Source organism: Muscardinus avellanarius (genome assembly GCF_963383645.1).
Source record: "Muscardinus avellanarius genome assembly, chromosome: 3".
Lineage (NCBI taxonomy): Eukaryota > Metazoa > Chordata > Mammalia > Rodentia > Gliridae > Muscardinus > Muscardinus avellanarius.
Genome location: NC_137788.1, coordinates 1294277 through 1311028, shown reverse-complemented (window position 1 = coordinate 1311028; position 16752 = coordinate 1294277). Strand labels below are relative to the sequence as shown.

Below are 16752 nucleotides of genomic sequence, written 5' to 3'. Positions count from 1 at the left end.
GCCCCCTTGGCACAGTGGGTGAGCCCAGAGCTGGACCCTCTCCAGGAGCCCCCGGCCGCCTGTCCCAGCCCGAGGCCCCTCTGTGAGGCCCTGCTACCCGCCCCTGGACTTAGTGGGTGTAGAGAACACAGAGCTGTGCAGAGAACACGGCCGCAGGTCCAGACAGGCTCGGTCGCCTGGAGAGCTGGTTGAGCCGGCCGGCGCTCAGCTGCAGGTCCTGAGTGCCAGGCACTGCCGGCTGCATTTGTCGGCGAAGAACTCATCACCCTGGCCCTGAGACCAGGCAGGAGGGGGCGGCAGGCCCAAGGACCGCTTCACAGTGGAAGCAGAGCCCGCCTGCCCACCATGGCCCAGAGCGAGCCAGGAGGACCTTGGTGGAGGGAGAGCAAGCCTCGGGCATGGGAGGTCGCTGGGCTGAGCTCATGGACACAGCTCTGAGACCAGCTGCTTTTGCCTCCTCTTTTTCTGTTTTCTTTTTGCAGGTCTGGGGATGGAACCCAGGGGCCTTCTACCTCCAAGCGACACCCCCAGCCCTACTTCTTATTCTTTATTTGGAAACAGGGTCTCACTGAGTTGCGAAGGACCTCACGAAGTAGCTGAGGCTGGCTTAAAACCTCCATCTCCTGTCTCAGCCTCCTGAGTGCTGGGATGACAAGCGCGCCCACACGCCCGGCCGGCCCCCGAAGGAGTGAAGGGAAGATACCCATGACAGCCCTGGGAGTGGCCAGCGGGTGGCGCGCTGGCATTAGCAGCAAGGAGAAAGAGCGGTGGCACGGGAGGGGGACAGCACTTGACAGCGCAGTGCTGAATAAAGGAGTAAAAGTCAGGGCAGGTCGCACACCCGCTGCCCGGCCACCGGCTCAGGAGCACTGTTTCCCAAAGTGCAGCCCACGGAACCCTGGGTCCCTGGAACCTTCAGGACCCACGAGGTCCAAACCTGTCTCCTAATAAAGGCGTTGTCTCTACCCAGTGCTGACATGTGCGGGGATGGCGGGCTGAGCTGTAGGCTAGACCGCCACGCGCTCAGAGGAAGGGGCCTCTTCCCCAGGAAGCTTTGGGATGGAGCCGTAAGGATGATGCTGCGTTGAGCCTCAGCCCTTGGGTCACCTTGTCAATACTGTGCATGAAAACCTGGGCGGCTGGGCAAGGGAGGAGCGAGGGATGGAGCCGTCAGCAAAACTAGCTGAGCTGCGAGTTTAGAACCAGCGCCCTCAGACACAAACACTCCTAAACAAAAGATCTCTGGGGTCCTCAACAATTCAAAATGCAAGAGTCCCGAGACCAAAACCTTTGCCCTCTGCTGATACTGATTACAATACCTGCAGCAGGAATCTCTGCTCTCTGAAAAATACAGACACCAAAAGATGGCCACTAAACACTTCAAAGTAGGGCCCACGCGCATCGCCGTCTTACCTAACAGGAGAACTGTGGTTGTGCCAGCTTGGATGTCTGGCAGATGTTTTCTCCCAAATACGCAGGCGTGGCGGTGAGCGCCTGTGGCCCAGCTGCTCAGGAGGCTGAGGCAGGAGGATGGCTTGAGTCGAGGGGTGTAGGGCCAGCTGGCAACAGGGCGAGACGCCCTCTCAAAACAACAGCAATAAAAAGGAAAGAAGTGAGCCTGCCGCTTACCAAGCAGGGAAGCCGCAGGATCCACTGCCAAGGACAAAATTCATGCTAAAGTGAAAATTAGCACTTTGTAAAACTGTGTCGGCCGCTGCGAGCCTGTGGAGGCTTTGTTCAGGAGATCCGTGTGATGCTAACAGTGATTTGGGATAACGTGTGATGAGATGTGTCAACCTTTGGGAAACCTGTATGATGCGGTAAACCAACGTTTTCCAGGTGACCAGACATACATTCCAAAAGCGTGCACAGGGAACGATGAGTCCAGGTGAGAAACAGACCCATAGATTTCACTGTACCGACATAAAAACGTCCCCCATACACTTTCAGATCCTTCACTGCAGCTGCCTCTAGGAAGCCAGCACCGGTCGGTCCAGCTGGGTACAGCGGGGCTGTGGGGAAGGCCACGGCTCTATGAGAAGGATGTCTCTGTGAGCCGTGTGCTTCAAACACCTCAACCAAAACAACACGTGCGACAGAGGCGGACTGGAGAACCCACCCGTCTCACATGCCAGATGCTGAGGGGCTTGGCAAAAACGTAAAACATGGTGCTCTTGCTTACTGAATTTTTGGTTTCGAACAAGTACAGCTTATTTTCCAGAAAATGTTCGTATGCGTGTTATGTTAACATGTAGTTATCATTTTTAACAGGATGGTCTCAAATCACCACTCTGGGTTTCTAACGCGGTTACGTATCAGATGGTGTAACTAAGGTGCACCAAGCAAGAACTGAACAGCCGCGCTCGAGGGGCTCAGAGGCGCGGCGCCGCCACTGCCACGCGGAGATATTCCTGCGGGGGCCAGCTCCGAGCCGCCGCCGGGAAATGAGCCGGGAAAGGGCGAGGAGTCTCACGTGGGACTTCGGCCACGCAGACACTCATCGTTGTATCCAGACAGGAGCAGAGAGAAGAGCAGGGTGGAAACAATTAGAAAGCGACATGCCATACTCCTTGATTACCTTTGTTTTTATGTAATTTGTATGTTTTACACATGTAATTAGTTTAATTTGATTTTAATAATGGCTGCGTTCAACAACCAGCTCACAAAATTACTGGAGATTTAACAGCTGACTCTGGCGAGCTGGTCTGAGCCAGCTCCAGCTCCAGCAACCAGCACCCTTAGACACAAACACTCCTAAACAAAAAATCTCTGGGGTCCTCAACAATTCAGAATGCAAAGGAGCCCTGAGACCGAAACCTCTGCCCGCTGCTGATACTGGTGAAAATACTTGCAGCAGGAATCTCTTCTTTCTGGAAAATACAGATACCAAAAGATGGCCACTAAACACTTCAAAGTAGGGCCCCGGGGATCAGAGCGCGGGTGCCGATGAGGGTGAACGGCAGTCTACCCACCTAGCCACTGATTCGTCAAGACAGGGCCCCCGGGTGAGGTGGCCGTCCGCAGTCCTGTGCCGCCTTGCAAAGGTGGAGACTCTGGGCCAGAGCTCAGTCTGAGACCCGCCCCATGAGACCAAGAATCTGTCCCTCCCAGAACAACCCTGGTCTCCTCATCTGTAAAGTGGGGTACAGAGACTCCCCTCCCATAGGGGATCACAGATGCGTGTCCACCCAGCACTGGGGTCCAGCGAGGCCAGGCCTCGGGGCAGACACGTTGCCCTTCCACGTGGCCATGATCTGGGACCCCTGCTCCACCTCCTGGCCAGGTCTCAGGGCTCTTTCCTCAAAGAGCTGCCAAAAACACAGAGCATGGGCTCAGGGAAGACGGGGGCCTGCCGGCTGGGGCTTCCCCTATATGCCCTCTGCACAGGCGGTGTGTACAAAGGCCCGAGGCCGACGGAGCAGCACCCACGGGGCGGAGCTGGCACTGGGGGCTGGAGAGCCAGGTCACACTGTCCCCAACCTCCCATCTCAGACACTGTCTGCACCATCCACGGCCACCGAAGGATGGGCTCCTTAGCCAATCACGAATTGAAAATCCATCTCCCAGTGGTGGCTTAAGCACGGCTGTGCACCACCTCGGTCAGGGCATCAAGCCACGCCAGCCAGTCCCATCCCTCAGCCCAGCACCTGCTGCCCTTCAGCTCCTCTGGACACATAATCAGTGGAAACGCACTGCACGGGCAGTGACTGTGATGAGGAGGGTCCCCAAGTAGGGGACAGGGAGAGCACGGGGTTCCTGGAGCAGACGAGGCCAGGACCCACACACTGAGGGCCTTGGACAGTGAGCCAGGCCAACCGCAGTGAGGAAGCATGGAGGACAGGCCCAGGGCTGGGGACAGAGGCGGCCCGTGAGGCGGACAGTGAGGGGCGGCTCAACTGTGACTCCAGCATGCCCCGTGTATCTGGGGGCTGGGGAGTCGCAGACAGGGACGGGCAGGGCTGAGTCGGTATACAAAGGAGCAGCCACGGCAGAGGAATACAACGGGTGCTTGCAGAGGACACCCTCACTCCCGCTGCACAGGTGAGCACACAGCAGCCTGGCTGTCCACCTTCCTGGCCCGGCCCTGCCCGCTCCCCTTCCCCACCTTGGCACTGGAGCCCAGCAAAGGCCTGGCATTGCCTAAATGCCCGCCCACTCCCCTGCCCCATCTGGGACACACCCGCTGCCTACAGGCAGGGCCTGGGGGCCAGGTGATGGGTGATGAGCGGGCCCAGCAAGGTTCTTGGCCACACTTCTACAGATCCTCTCGGGTGCCGCCACAGCAGCTTCGGGCCTCCTCTGCCAGGCCATGCTAGCTCCAGGGCCTGGGGGGCGATCCCCCAGATCCTGACCCCCACCCAGGAGCAGCCGCCCTTGGAGGAGCTGGGAGCTTTTGTCTGTGTGTCAGGAAAGCTTCTGAAGGCCCTCCAGGACAAAGGGAGAAGCCTTCGAAACTTGAAACCCATCAAGGAGGCCCAGAAAACAGTGCGTTCAACAGGGCCGCGCCTGTGAAAGCAGGGCAAGCCCGGCAGGGGTGGGCAACATTTTAAATGGTCCACAGGACAGGCCTGGGGCAGGACCGCTCTGGTGAGGCCGCCCCACAGGCAGGCTGATTTAGGAAGATGCAGGGTGTGTCCCCGAGGAACAGGGGCACCGGCTGCCTGGGTGGGAGTCTGCCCCGCAGAACGGCTTCTCGGGCCCCAGCTTGCCCACATGGGCCCCACAAGCCAGGTGCAGGCGAGATCTTTGTCCTGCCGGTACAGGGGAACCCCCGAAGGCTCTGGGGGTGAATGGTTAGGTCCTATCTAGTCTTGTTCCAGGAACAAGGGCAGCGAGCAGCCGAGAGGGGACCTACTGCAGAGTCCGGGGCCCCATGAGCCCTCTCAGTTCAGCAGGCCTGCTAAGGGGCAGAAAGATCCAGAGCCCCGCAGCCCAACAGACCTGGAGAGCCAGCTTGTCCCCCACAGGGCCCCGGCTCTTGGGAGAACCCCCGTGGCAGGCTCCAGCCCCGTTTGGTGGAACCAGGCCCACAGGCGCTGCGTCTGCCTGGCAGGAGCTCCTGCCAGGACAGCGCAACCCCAGGCACCAGCCTTCAAGAAGCTCACTGGCCTGGGCTACTTCTCCACTGCAGCTGTTCTAGCCCACTTCCTCAGCTTCAAAACCAACCCCCCACCCTGCACTCCTCTCAGGAGCCCCGGGGCCAGCGGGGGCGGGCAGAAGCTGGGCATTCTCCGCCTTGCCCCAGTCTGCACTGTCACCCTGGCACGCTCACGCCCGGGGACCTGGACCATCCACACTCCACACTCTAGGCTGGGCACTGGGAACAAGGACCACGGCATGCAAGACACCCCCGGCCCAGCCTCTCCCCAGAGCCTGGGAACAGAGGACTTTTGCTGCTAAACGCTGGCTGAACTCTGCTCTGCCATCTCCCCCATACCAGGGGGAGGTGAGCCCTCTATTCTCCCATCTGACGGAGGAGAAACTGAGGCCCAGGGAAGGCTAGGGCCTGTCCGAGGCCGCTCTGCAGTGCAGAGGCAGCACCCTGGCCCCCTTCTCCCCAGGCTGCCAGGCACCAGGCCCCTCCCGCGGCACTGGGAGGGTGCTGAATGCTGAAGGCGGAAGCTTTGTGGGGTGTCTCCAGCACGCCCTGCCCTGCCCAGGAGGAACCCCAGGACAGGGCCAGCCTTGCCATGCCATGCAGACCCCACGTCGGGCACGGACGCCTCTCCAGCCTAGCCTCCTTCGTGGGCCGCTCTGGCCTCACCTAGAGCCCACTGGGTGCCACACGCCGCGGTGTCCTCCACACAGGCCTCCTTCCCTCCAGGCTGCAGGAAGCTAGAGAGCTCCCCGGAGCCCCTCGGCCCCACCCTGCCCATCGCTCGACCTGCTCATATCTACACAGCCTGCACCTGCACGGCAAAGCCCCTCGCCTCCTCCCAGGACACGCCTTCTCCTTGGGAAGTCTTCCCAGAACCCACGTTCTGGCCCTTGGCTCCAGCCTGCCCTGTCAGCCAGCTCAGCTCCAAATGACGGCTGCATACAGGCGGGGACGCCTCGTCTCCCCTAGTAAGGGCCAGCTGCCCCCCACCCTGAGGCGGCGTAGAGATAGGAGCCAGGTGAGGGTCCGGAGAGCGTGGACTCACGGCGCGCTCGTCTCCCTCCAGACACGACCCTCTGAGCTCCACCAGAGCCCCGGTGGCTCTGCTCACTCATGCACCGAGCTCCACCTGGCTCCTGTGTCTTCTTGTCCCCAGCCACCGCCTGAGCCAGAACCAGAACCGCCTAACACCCATTCCAGAGCATCTCAAGGTGTGCCCTCCAGTCCCTGGTCCTGACCTCACCGAAGCCCCCTGATGGGCCTTCCCAGAGGCCCCTGACAGGGGTCCCACCTCTGCCTCCCTGACCCTCCCCAACTCTGTTCTGGGGCTTCACATCTCCCCTGCCCGGGGCCCAGTGTGCCTGCAAGTACCTCCAGGCTCCTGTCTGCAGCAAGGGCGGAGTGTGCTGGGCCTCCCACCGCAGGATGGAGAAACCTGTTCTCCAGGTTCATGGCTGCACTGCTGGGGAACCTCCCTCTGAGGGCCACGCCCTAACGGTCTGTGCTGTACCTGGGCACCTCGGCTAGGCGGGGCTCTTCCTCCTACCCCTGTTCACTACAGCTTAAGAGAAGGGAGGAATGGACACTGGGCCCCACATCTGGGACCAGACTACCACCCTTAGTGGGGGCTCCCCACAGAGGGCACCAGTTCCAGGCTCCTGCCTCCTCAGAGCCCCAGACCTGCCACTTTGCCACCTCCTAGCTCAAGGGACCGGCCTCCAGGACAGGTCCACGCCCACGCCCATGCCACCGGAGATGGCCATCACCCAGGCGTGGCAGCAGCAGCGGCCTCCCCCACCATCCCTGCAGAGGATGAGAGACGCTCCTGTGTCTTCTACCAGGAAGACAGCGGTGAGGGCACGGGCCAGAGACGCACAGCTAGCCATCACCGAAAACTGAGGTCCGGGGAGGCGACGGTGGAATGGTCTAGACTCTCCTGCACGACAGAGGAAGGGCCCAGCCACCCAAGGCAGAGGCCAGCCCTCTGCTACTGTGCAGCTGCAGCGCGCCAGGAGCTTGCCTTGAGTGGCTTCGAGATGGGGCAGTCCCTTGCTGGAGCCTGAGCACAGGGCCAGGCCATCTTTGGGACAATATTCCCTAACCCTAAATATTCTACCAGTTAACCCATGAAGAGCAGATGGGCCGACATCGCCATCTGCTGGCAGTCCTGGGCTCTGCTCCTTAAGAAGGACTCCTTGGGGGACCAGAGGCCTGGAATGCACTAAGGCACTATGGCCTGCCCCCAAGCAAGCAAGGGAACTGAGGGCCCGAGGTGCCATTCCACAGCTGAGTCGAGGCCTGGAGACCAAGACTGGAACCCAGAAGTATCCCCAAGCCCCACTCCCCTAATTGCAACAGACACTTGGCTACTCTTTCTTGTTTTGTGCCCCCTTGAGGCTGGGATTTCTATCCCATTGTGCACACACACACAAAAAAAAAGATGGTGAAAACACAGTCCTGTGCAGGGATCTGTCAGTGAGGGGCGTCCAGCACAGGCCTGCCCTGGGGGCCTGCCCTAATACTGAGCTCTTGAATCTGAAGGAATCTAGACCTCCCCGTGGACTCTCGCAACAGAGCAGCCTTGGGCCAAGAAGGAACCCTGCATTTCAAACTGTCACATGAGAGTTGGCCAGAAACCTGTGGGCATCTTGTTCTCTACAAGGGTCACTCCTGCAGTCTGGCCCTGCCAGTGAGTCCATCCCAGGCTGCCCACCGGGAGCCGAGGGCAGCCTCTGCGTTCAGGAGATGGCTGTGCCAGCAGGGGCAGGGACTCCCACTGGGCACTGAGGGCTTCTTTCAGGGGGAACTGCGGAACCGCCCTCCAGGAGGGGCTCTGCCTGCAGCGGTAAGTGTTCTACCCCTACACCAGTTTTCCCAGTGGTGGCCCTGGGCTCTGGCCCAGTGGCTGAGCCTGTCCAGGGACGCTCCTACAGTGAGCCCCTGCAGACCAGAGGCCAGACAAGGAACCACAGCCCGTGCAGCCCCAGAGTGAGGCAGGCCAGCAGGCTCTGGGTCTACTTCCCTCTGCAGTCCCCCGGGCTCCTCGACCGCCTACAGGGCCCCGGAGCACCTCCCGTCTTCCCTGCGGGATGCCGCTGGACCACACACCAGAGCCATTGCGGGGACCTGCCACCCGGCTTCAGCCAGGACCCAGCCTGCTTCCCCTCCCTCCAGGTCCTGCCCTCTTCAACCGGACCCTCCCTTCCACGCCCCTCCTCTGTCCTCCCCTTTTACACCCCCCACCCCTCCATCCCTTCCCAACCCTCCAGCCGGGCCCCTCCCCACCCACCCCAGGCTCCGCCCTCTTCCCAGGCCCCCTTCCTCCCTGCCCTCCAGGACGCTTCCATCTCCTACCCCCACCCCAGTCCCGCCCCCCTCGGCTCCCTCCACCCAGCCCCTCCCCATGTCCCTCCCCTCCAGTCCAAGCCCCTTCCCCTCACTAACTCCTCTCCCTTTCCCCCACCCCGGCCCGCCGAGCGGGAACCAGGTCCCATTGTAGCCTGTGGCGGCCACAGGGCTCTGTCCCCCACTGACGTGCGGCCTTGGCGCCGCCCCAGGCGCCCGTCCTCCGTGCCTCCTCGAGAGCAGAGTGGCTGGGAGGGATACGGGCTGGCTGGGAGCACTGACGGCTGTCCGTCACCGTCTTCCCAGGGTTCTCGGTCCCCCAGAGCACCTTTCGCCGGCCTAACGCCAGACAGCAGGAGCTGGGACAACTGGGAGCGCCCGCCACCAGCCCTCCAGCCGCGGGGCTCCGGCCGAGCCTGGCCACGCCCCCGGACACGCCCCGGACACGCCCCCGGCCCGGCCGCCGCGCGCCGTCTCCACAGGCCCCGCCCTCGCCCGGTGATGCAAATGACCTGCGCCGCACGTCGTGCGTCATCAGACCCCGCCCACGTGGGGGCCTTCGCGTCCGTGGCCGGGGCTCTGCGGCCATGGCGCGAGCCGCCAGCCCCCCGGAGATAATCCGCGCGGCTCAGAAGGACGAGTACTACCGCGGGGGGCTGCGGAGCGCGGCGGGCAGCGCCCTGCACAGCCTGGCGGGTGAGAGGCCCGGCGCTCGGGGGCGGGGACGCCGGCACCTGCCACCCCACGGTCGGGAGGCCCCGGGCGGGCTGCGGGGGGCACGGCCGGACCGGGGAGCCTTGCCGCGCGACTGCGGCAGGACGCTGCCGGGAGCGGGCCAGGAGGCCGGGCTGGCCGCAGAGGGGAGTGACGATCAGTAGTGTTTGTTTTTTTTTTAACGTAGTGTGCTTACCTTACACTTTGCACTTAACTGTATCAGAGCCGCAGTTGTTATTGGTCTTACAGATGGGTAAATAGAGGTTCCAGAGTTCTCGCGCTCCTTTTTCTCCCTCCCCTCCCTCCTCCTTCTCCTCCTCCGCCTCCTTCTTCTCTTGTCTGTCTGTCTCTCTCTCTCTCTCTCTCGGAGAACTGAGATTTGATGCTACATCGGTGGTCTCCAGTCTGTGCTTTTACAACTACGTAGACTGTCCTGGGACTTTGTAAGCTCTAGAGCAGTTCCCCTGACAGATCCTGGAGGTGGGCAGATCCTAGGAGACCGGCTGGTGGGGTGTTCTCAGGATGCCTGGTGGAGGAGGAAACTAGGCACGGCTTGCTGAAGAGATGGAGTTGGGGTGTCAGAAGAGGAAAGAGGTCAGAAAGACCTCTTAAAGGGGGGAGTACTTGGTCTGGGCCTTAGCACCTGGAGAAGACTTTTGTCTTTAGAACTTTGGAGAGCCCACCGCTGCCCCGGGAATAACATCTTTTTTTCCTTTCAGGTGCAAAAAAGTGGCTGGAGTGGAGGAAAGAGATTGAGCTGCTCTCAGACATAGCCTACTTCGGCCTCACCACACTTGCAGGTAACAGCCTTTGGCAGTCCCTTGGCACCAAGGGACCCACAGTCCACCCAGGTCAGAGGAGCATGGGAGTGAGGCTGCCAGGAGTGAGAAGCTCCTGTGACCGGCCCCCAGGCAGCCTCAGGGAGGGAAGGGGCCTTCCCTGGGCCAAGCAGGAGGAGCTACCGGAGACTCTCCCTAGAGGCCAGGGCTCAACCCCCCAGACAGAAGCCTCTCCTTTCATCCATTTTTGTGTCTGGGAACCTTCATCCAGGACTTTGTCCAGGTATTGGGACTTCTCAGTGGCTGGCCTTGGTGGCACTAATGGGTCGCGGTGCTGACCCTTGTATCTGGTGGGACAGTAGGGGTCAAGGCTGATGGTCATCCCTTAGAGGACAGACCTAAGAGGGACACAGGATCAGCGATCCCACCTGGGCACCCCGCAAGGATCACTCCTGCTAGACGCTGGCCAGTGCTACAGGAGGGTCACTCTAGGGCCCCTGCCACGTGCAGTGCACTCTGGCTGGTGACAAGCACCAAGTGACTGCATCATGTGTTGTCGTGGGAGGCAGAAAAGGACAGGCTAGGGGCGATCCTCCCAAGGAGTTTGTGGGCTTTGTAAGCCTTGGGCTTTTCCCCCTAAGAGGCATGGGTGCCACAGAGGGAGGGGGAGCTGGCTGATTCCAGTCCACAGGGGCAGAGGTAGAACTGGGGAGACCTGCACAGACACTGAAGAGAAGTCAAGGATGGGGGCCTGACCTCAGGAACAGGGCGGCGTTGTGTTCAACAGAGACAGGAAGTGGGGAGCAGGCTTTCCCAGGAGGTGGGCTGATTGGGGGTGTTTATTGAGTCAACATGGCAACCTTAGCTAGGCAGCTGAGCTGGGAGCTTGGTGTCAGGAGTGAGCCAGGTCTAGCTGGCATGTGAGTTAGGGCTGCATCGTGTATGTGGGGGGAGGGGCCACGGACGACTGCATCTTTGGGCAGGGGATAGGTAGAGAAGGCGTGGCTGGGAAACAGCCCTGGAAGAGCAGGAAGGAAAGGAAGCATGTGTCCCAGAAGTCAGCCCGTGGTCGTCTGGCTTGCTGTTCTGAGCCTCTGGCGAGGCAGAACGTCATGACAAGGAGGGCTCGGTGGAGCAGAGGAGCTCACTTCAAGGTGGGGAGGAAGCAGAGCACGTCAGGGGAGGCCTGCTGTGGAAAGGCGACCCCATGACCGCCTTTTCCAGCGGGTCCTACTTCCTAATTGCTGTCCGCTGTGAACTCATCGGTGGGTCGGTTCATTGCTGAGGTCAGCGCCCTCATCGCCCCCCTGAAGCCCCACCTCTGAATTGCTGCAGACCCAACCTGTAACAGCAGGCCAGACTCCCGGGCCGAGGCTGTCTGCGGTCATGGCAGGCCGCGGTGGGCTTGGCCAGAGGTCCAGGGTGGCACATGGGGCGGGTGGATCTCGTGCTTGGAAACAGAAGCCGACAGAGGGCAGGCTGGCCCAGAAGCCCTGCATCAGGCCCGCCCCAGCACCTCCCCGTCTTTGTCCTGCCAGGCTACCAGACGCTTGGGGAGGAGTATGTGGGCGTCGTCCAGGTGGACCCGTCCCAGCGGCGTGTGCCCTCCCGGATGCGCCGCTGTGTGCTGGTCGCACTTCACTCCGTCCTGCCGTACCTGCTGGACAAGGCCCTGCTGCCCTTGGAGCAGGAGCTGCAGGCCGATGGTGACCCTGTGCGGCCCCCGCAGGGCAGCCCAGTGCCCAGCGGGCGTGGCCGGTCAGGGATGAGGCGCTGGGTGCGTCGCCACGCAGCCACCCTGACTGAGCAGCAGAGGAGGACACTTCAGCGGCTGGTCCTCGTCCTCAGGCAGGGCCTTGCCTGCCTCCACCGGCTCCATGTCGCCTGGTTCTACATCCATGGCGTCTTCTACCACCTGGCCAAGAGGCTTTCGGGGGTTACTTATGTAAGTAGCAGAGCCAAGGGCCCCCATCCGGCTACCCCACCCACTGCTGCCTGGTCTGGGTCCCTGTGCAGAGCCTCCGCCCTTTTGGCCTATGCGGGTGACACAGTCACGGGCTGTGCTCTGAGCCTGGACTCAACACTTCCTGCTTGGACAGGGAAGTCCCGTTTCCACAAACCACAAACCCTGAGGGTAGAATCTGTCTCTTCCTGCTGCCAGGAGGTGGGGTCACTCTCTGAGCAAGGGAACCTTGGTCCAGCCTTGTGCCAAGTCCCCAGCTCAGGCCTGAGGCTGTCATTTCACCACTTTGGGGAAGAACAGCTGGCCCCACCCAAACCTGCCTCATCCCTATGCTGGGCCACTGGTGGACAGCATCCACATACCTGGCTCGCCACCACCACCATGGTGCTCAAGCGCTTGGCGGGTTCCTTTTCTCCCCACAAGAACTCCCTGGACTACCCCAGACTCTTCACACACTCCTCTGGCCCGTCTGGCCTCGTGGTTGAGGTCCTGTCTGCTGAGGACGCACAGAGATCCATCTCAAGCCTAGGACCTCTCCCTTGGTCTCCTGGACCCATCCCTGGGGCCTGGTCCCAGTGACTAGGCACTCCCAGTGCCAAGGGAGGCCTGGCCCTATTGTGTAGGCTCTCTAGCACACACAGAGGCCAAGTCCCCTCGATGTCTGATGACTGCGGGGCGCATGCCTTGACAGCTCCGCGCCGACCCCCTGTCTGGAGAGGACCTGAGGGCTCGTGCGAGCTACAGGCTGCTGGGGCTCATCTCCCTGCTGCACCTGGTGCTCTCCACGGGGCTACAGCTGTACAGCTTCAGACAGAGACAACGAGCCAGGAAGGAGTGGAGGCTTCACCGCAGCCTGTCCCACCGCAGGTGCGCCAGGGACCTGGGGTGCCTCGGCACACTGAGGGCCACGGCCATGCTCACCTTGCCTGTGTCCAACCCTCCCAGGAGCTCCCTGGAAGAGAGAGCCGTTTCCAGAGCCCCGCTGTGCACCCTGTGCCTGGAGGAGCGCAGGCACGCCACAGCCACACCCTGTGGCCACCTTTTCTGCTGGGAGTGCATCACCGAGTGGTGCAGCACCAAGGTGCGTGGTCCCCGCATGGCAAGAGCCAGGCTGCTGGCCTCCCCTCAGTGTCGGTCTCAGGGTGGTGGAGGGCATCTTTTAAGAGCTCCCCAGTAAGTCAGGTGCGGGGCCTTGTTTGGGCTGAAGTTTCACTGACTCATCTGCTGAGGCTTGGCTCAGCGCCTGGCCAGGCCGCTCCTGCCCGCGTGCTCTGCATTGGGAGCCCAGTTCCAGCAGGATGGACCTGGTCCCAGGTAGTGGCATACATGTCACCTCCCCTAAGCCAGGCATGGCAGGAATGTCTGGCCAGACTCCAAGTGCAAGTGAGAGCCTCGGCCTGGCTTCGGCCCAGCCGACTCAGCAATAGGACAAGAACACAAGGATTCATTCTTCCAAAATCACAAGACAGAAGTGCCATGGGACAGGAGTGCGTTTTTCTGAGCACAGTTGTGTGCTATGGAACAAGCATGCTCCCTTCTCAGTGAGCCCTGTTCCCAAGAGCAGCACCATGGCTCAGTCCTGGCTGGACCTGCTGGGAAGGTCTGCACAGAGGGATCAGAATAGCAGGCATGGCACACTGCGTCCTGCTGATGGGACCGGAGGTCCTCCATAACTGCCCACCCAGCCATGCTGGACAGCCATGGAGCTCAGTCACCAGGAGAGACCCAGCACCCTGGACAGACATCCAGGGGTGCCGCTGTCACAAGGCAGCGCTGTTCCACACCTTGCCATGCCACCCTGACCCCATCAGGCTTCAGGCCACCTGAGAAGGGACAGATGTAGAGGGCGGGGCCCGCCACTGTGCAGCCAGTGACCCTCCCGTTCTTCACAGACGGAGTGTCCCCTCTGCAGGGAGAAGTTCCCTCCCCAGAAGCTGGTCTACCTGCGGCACTACCGCTGACCTGTGCCAGATGTCCCAGGAGGCTCAGGAACCCCAAGGAAGAAGCAGCTTATCTTCAAGTCAACTTCAGCTGTGCAGAATATCAGTCTTCACACTTGGTTTTTGTCACATAAGCTATTACCCCAATCACCAGGGTAGAGGACAGAGAGCTAAAGCTGCCTGGAACAGCTGGCCTGGCATCTTCAGGTGGATATCAGCAGACAGGCCGCACCTCCCCCAGGGCAGGGGCCTGAAAGTGGTAGCCCACTTCTTCAGGACCCACTCATTCAAACAAAGTTTTAGGTTTCCCTCCCAAAGTCATACAGTTGAGAACTAATCGCAGAAGTTAGCCAGAAAGAATTTTATTGTTCATTTCTGTTGAGCAGAGGGTTCACGTTGGGCTGTGCAGAGGCAGGGGCTAGGTGAATGTCCAGCCAGTCTGCTCACAAGAGCTCCCAGCGCCCCAGCCAGATGAGCCCCTCTCCAGGACTAGATGTCAAGGTGGCTCACCCAGAGTTCCTCTGCCTATTTGGCACATACTGTTTAGTACATGTTTGCTTCCTATTTTAAGAAAATGGGAGTCTATCTTGGCCTTAACCCAAATCTCCTGCTGGAGGTTAGAGCCAGCTCAGTGAGTCTGCCTCCTAACACCCACCTACATGGGCCCTCAAATGCCCAGTGCTCTAGGGGTTCTCCCAGGCCCAGGTGGGCAGGGTGCCTGCTTACCCAGTCGCCGTGTCCAGCTCCCTCTCAGCTCGTCCCTAGCTTGCTTCTGCCTGCACTCTATTTTCAGGTTGCCAAAATGTACCTCGTGAGAGACCACTTGGCAACTTTAAGAAACACACACTTGTGATCCTAATACTTGGGAGGCTGGGGCAGAAGAAGAGGTCTGAGGCCAGCTGTGCAACTTGGGATCCCATTTCAAAATAAACAAGGCTAAGCCAGGTGTGGTGGCGCACGCTCGTAATCCCAGTGCTTGGGAGGCTGAGACAGGAGGATCCCACAGGTTCAAAGCCAGCCTCAGCTACTTAGGTGCTCAGCAACTTAGACCCTGTTTCCAAATAAAGTATAGGTCTAGGAGTATATCCCGGAGCTAGAAAAGCCCCTGGGTTCCACTCCCAGTACCACCAAAAAAATAAATAAAAAATAAACAAGGCTAGGGACATACCTTAGAGGGACCCTGAGTTTGATTCCTAGTACCACAAAAGAAAACTAGCTTTGGTTAAGAACAGAAGACGGCCGGGAAGGACAACATGAAGGGCTCTGTGAAGATGGGTATTCCGGCCCAGCCCACAGCACTGGCTCTGGTGTTTGTTCAGCCATCAAGATCTGCTGGCCAGGAAGAAGCAGCCATACCTCCTCGACTAGAGGGACCCTGGGAATGGCACCCTGGCTGCTAGGCAACAGATGCCTCCATGCCAGGAAAAGAGCCCGCAGAAAAGCTAAGAGCAGTCGGTCCTGTCCACACAGCTCTGGGGGCACATGATTTCCCAGCACACCTTGGCCCTGAGTGCAGGCCAGGAAGACAGTATGAACATGAAGGCAGACTTGGGAACCCCAGGTGCTCTCAAGATGACCAAAGTACTGCCTTGGACTGGGGGTGCACACCTGTCATCTCAACTACCTGGCAGGCTGAGACAGGAGGACTGCCAGTCCAAGGCAGCACGCTGTAACTTAGCGAAGCCCTGTCTGCAAATAAAACACGGCCAGGGGGCAAAGCTCAGAGTGCTTGTCTACTCAAGGCCCCAGGTTCAATCCATAGTACCACCAAAAAAGAACTAGGAAGCATCATTTAGAATGATGGACCCGAAATACAAAAGAGCTTTCACAGGGCCTCTTAAAGGAGAGCTCAAGTTCAGACACAGAAGTCAACAACAAAACTGCAGATGACTGACTGGTGCCATGTCTAGAACTACCTGCTGCCAGGAACCACTGGTGCAGACGAGGCCCGTGAGCCAGCCAGAGCCCGGCGCACCTCCACGGCTAGGATGGGGGCTGGTGGGCAAAAGTGCTCCCCTCCCAGAAGACTGAAAGCAGCCAGGCTGCACATGGTGGCTAGCGTTTTAGATAGAAGTTACATGGACAAGGGGGCACTGTCTTTAATAAAATCGGAATTAAAGGATCACTGTGAAATGGTTGAGTGTTTCTTTTTTTATCACATCAAAAAAGTTGGCGTATGATGGGTTCTATTTTCCTAAGAGAAAGTGGAAAGCTGTGTGTTAAACCTGCAAACCTGGTCTACTCTGACTGATTTGTGTGTGTCCTTTTTAAAGGGGCTGTTACATGAGAACAAATTTAAATTAATTCAAAGCAAAACAAACTATGTATCAAAGAAATATGTCCAAAAAAATCTCAAACAATTAAAATATAATATATTTATAATTCCAGGCCCTCAGAAGCAATCATGGTAGTTAAGAACAAAGTTTTGAGTCATCACAATAGAGGCCAACTTGAAACATCTCTAGTGAGATGGAATTTGGAAACTGGCATGAGAACCCCCAAGTTACTTGAAAATCACCTTCCAAGTGTTCCATTCTTCCCCACAGGAGGAGTCAGGCTGGCGTCTTCCCTCCGGCCCGGAGCAGTGGCCTCGGCACGGTGCAGGTCGGGAGCAGCCCGCACGCTGCGGCTGGCTGCGCTCGCGGCCTCGCTCCTGTCCTCCCGCCCGCCCCTCGTTCTCACCGGCTGCTACCCAGCTTCAGCCTGGGGTTTACGACTACTCTGCCGACACCACTCAAATAGGAATCAATGCGATTTGGTTTGAATGCCAGTGTCTTCAAGAACCTGTATTTCAGTTACAGATCAGTGAGGCTCCTTTTTAAAAAGAAAATTCCACTCCCTCGTAATCAACTACTTTATGTGAAGAAACGGGCATTGTTACAATGGCTCAAAACCGTCCTTGAACACGTATGC

At 59.4% G+C, this 16752-nt stretch overlaps 1 protein-coding gene across 1 annotated transcript; it reads left to right on the top strand.

Annotated features, from left to right (window-relative positions):
* Nucleotides 1-9030: 9030 nt before the first annotated feature.
* On the top strand, nt 9031-13860 carry PEX10 (peroxisomal biogenesis factor 10; the record flags this gene model as incomplete). The annotated part of the gene is made up of 6 exons (XM_080692338.1): nt 9031-9139; nt 9877-9957; nt 11475-11881; nt 12591-12766; nt 12845-12980; nt 13792-13860. 6 exons carry the CDS (start codon nt 9031-9033, stop codon nt 13858-13860), a joined length of 978 nt encoding a protein of 325 aa, XP_080548464.1.
* Between the last annotated feature and the right edge of the window lie 2892 nt (nt 13861-16752).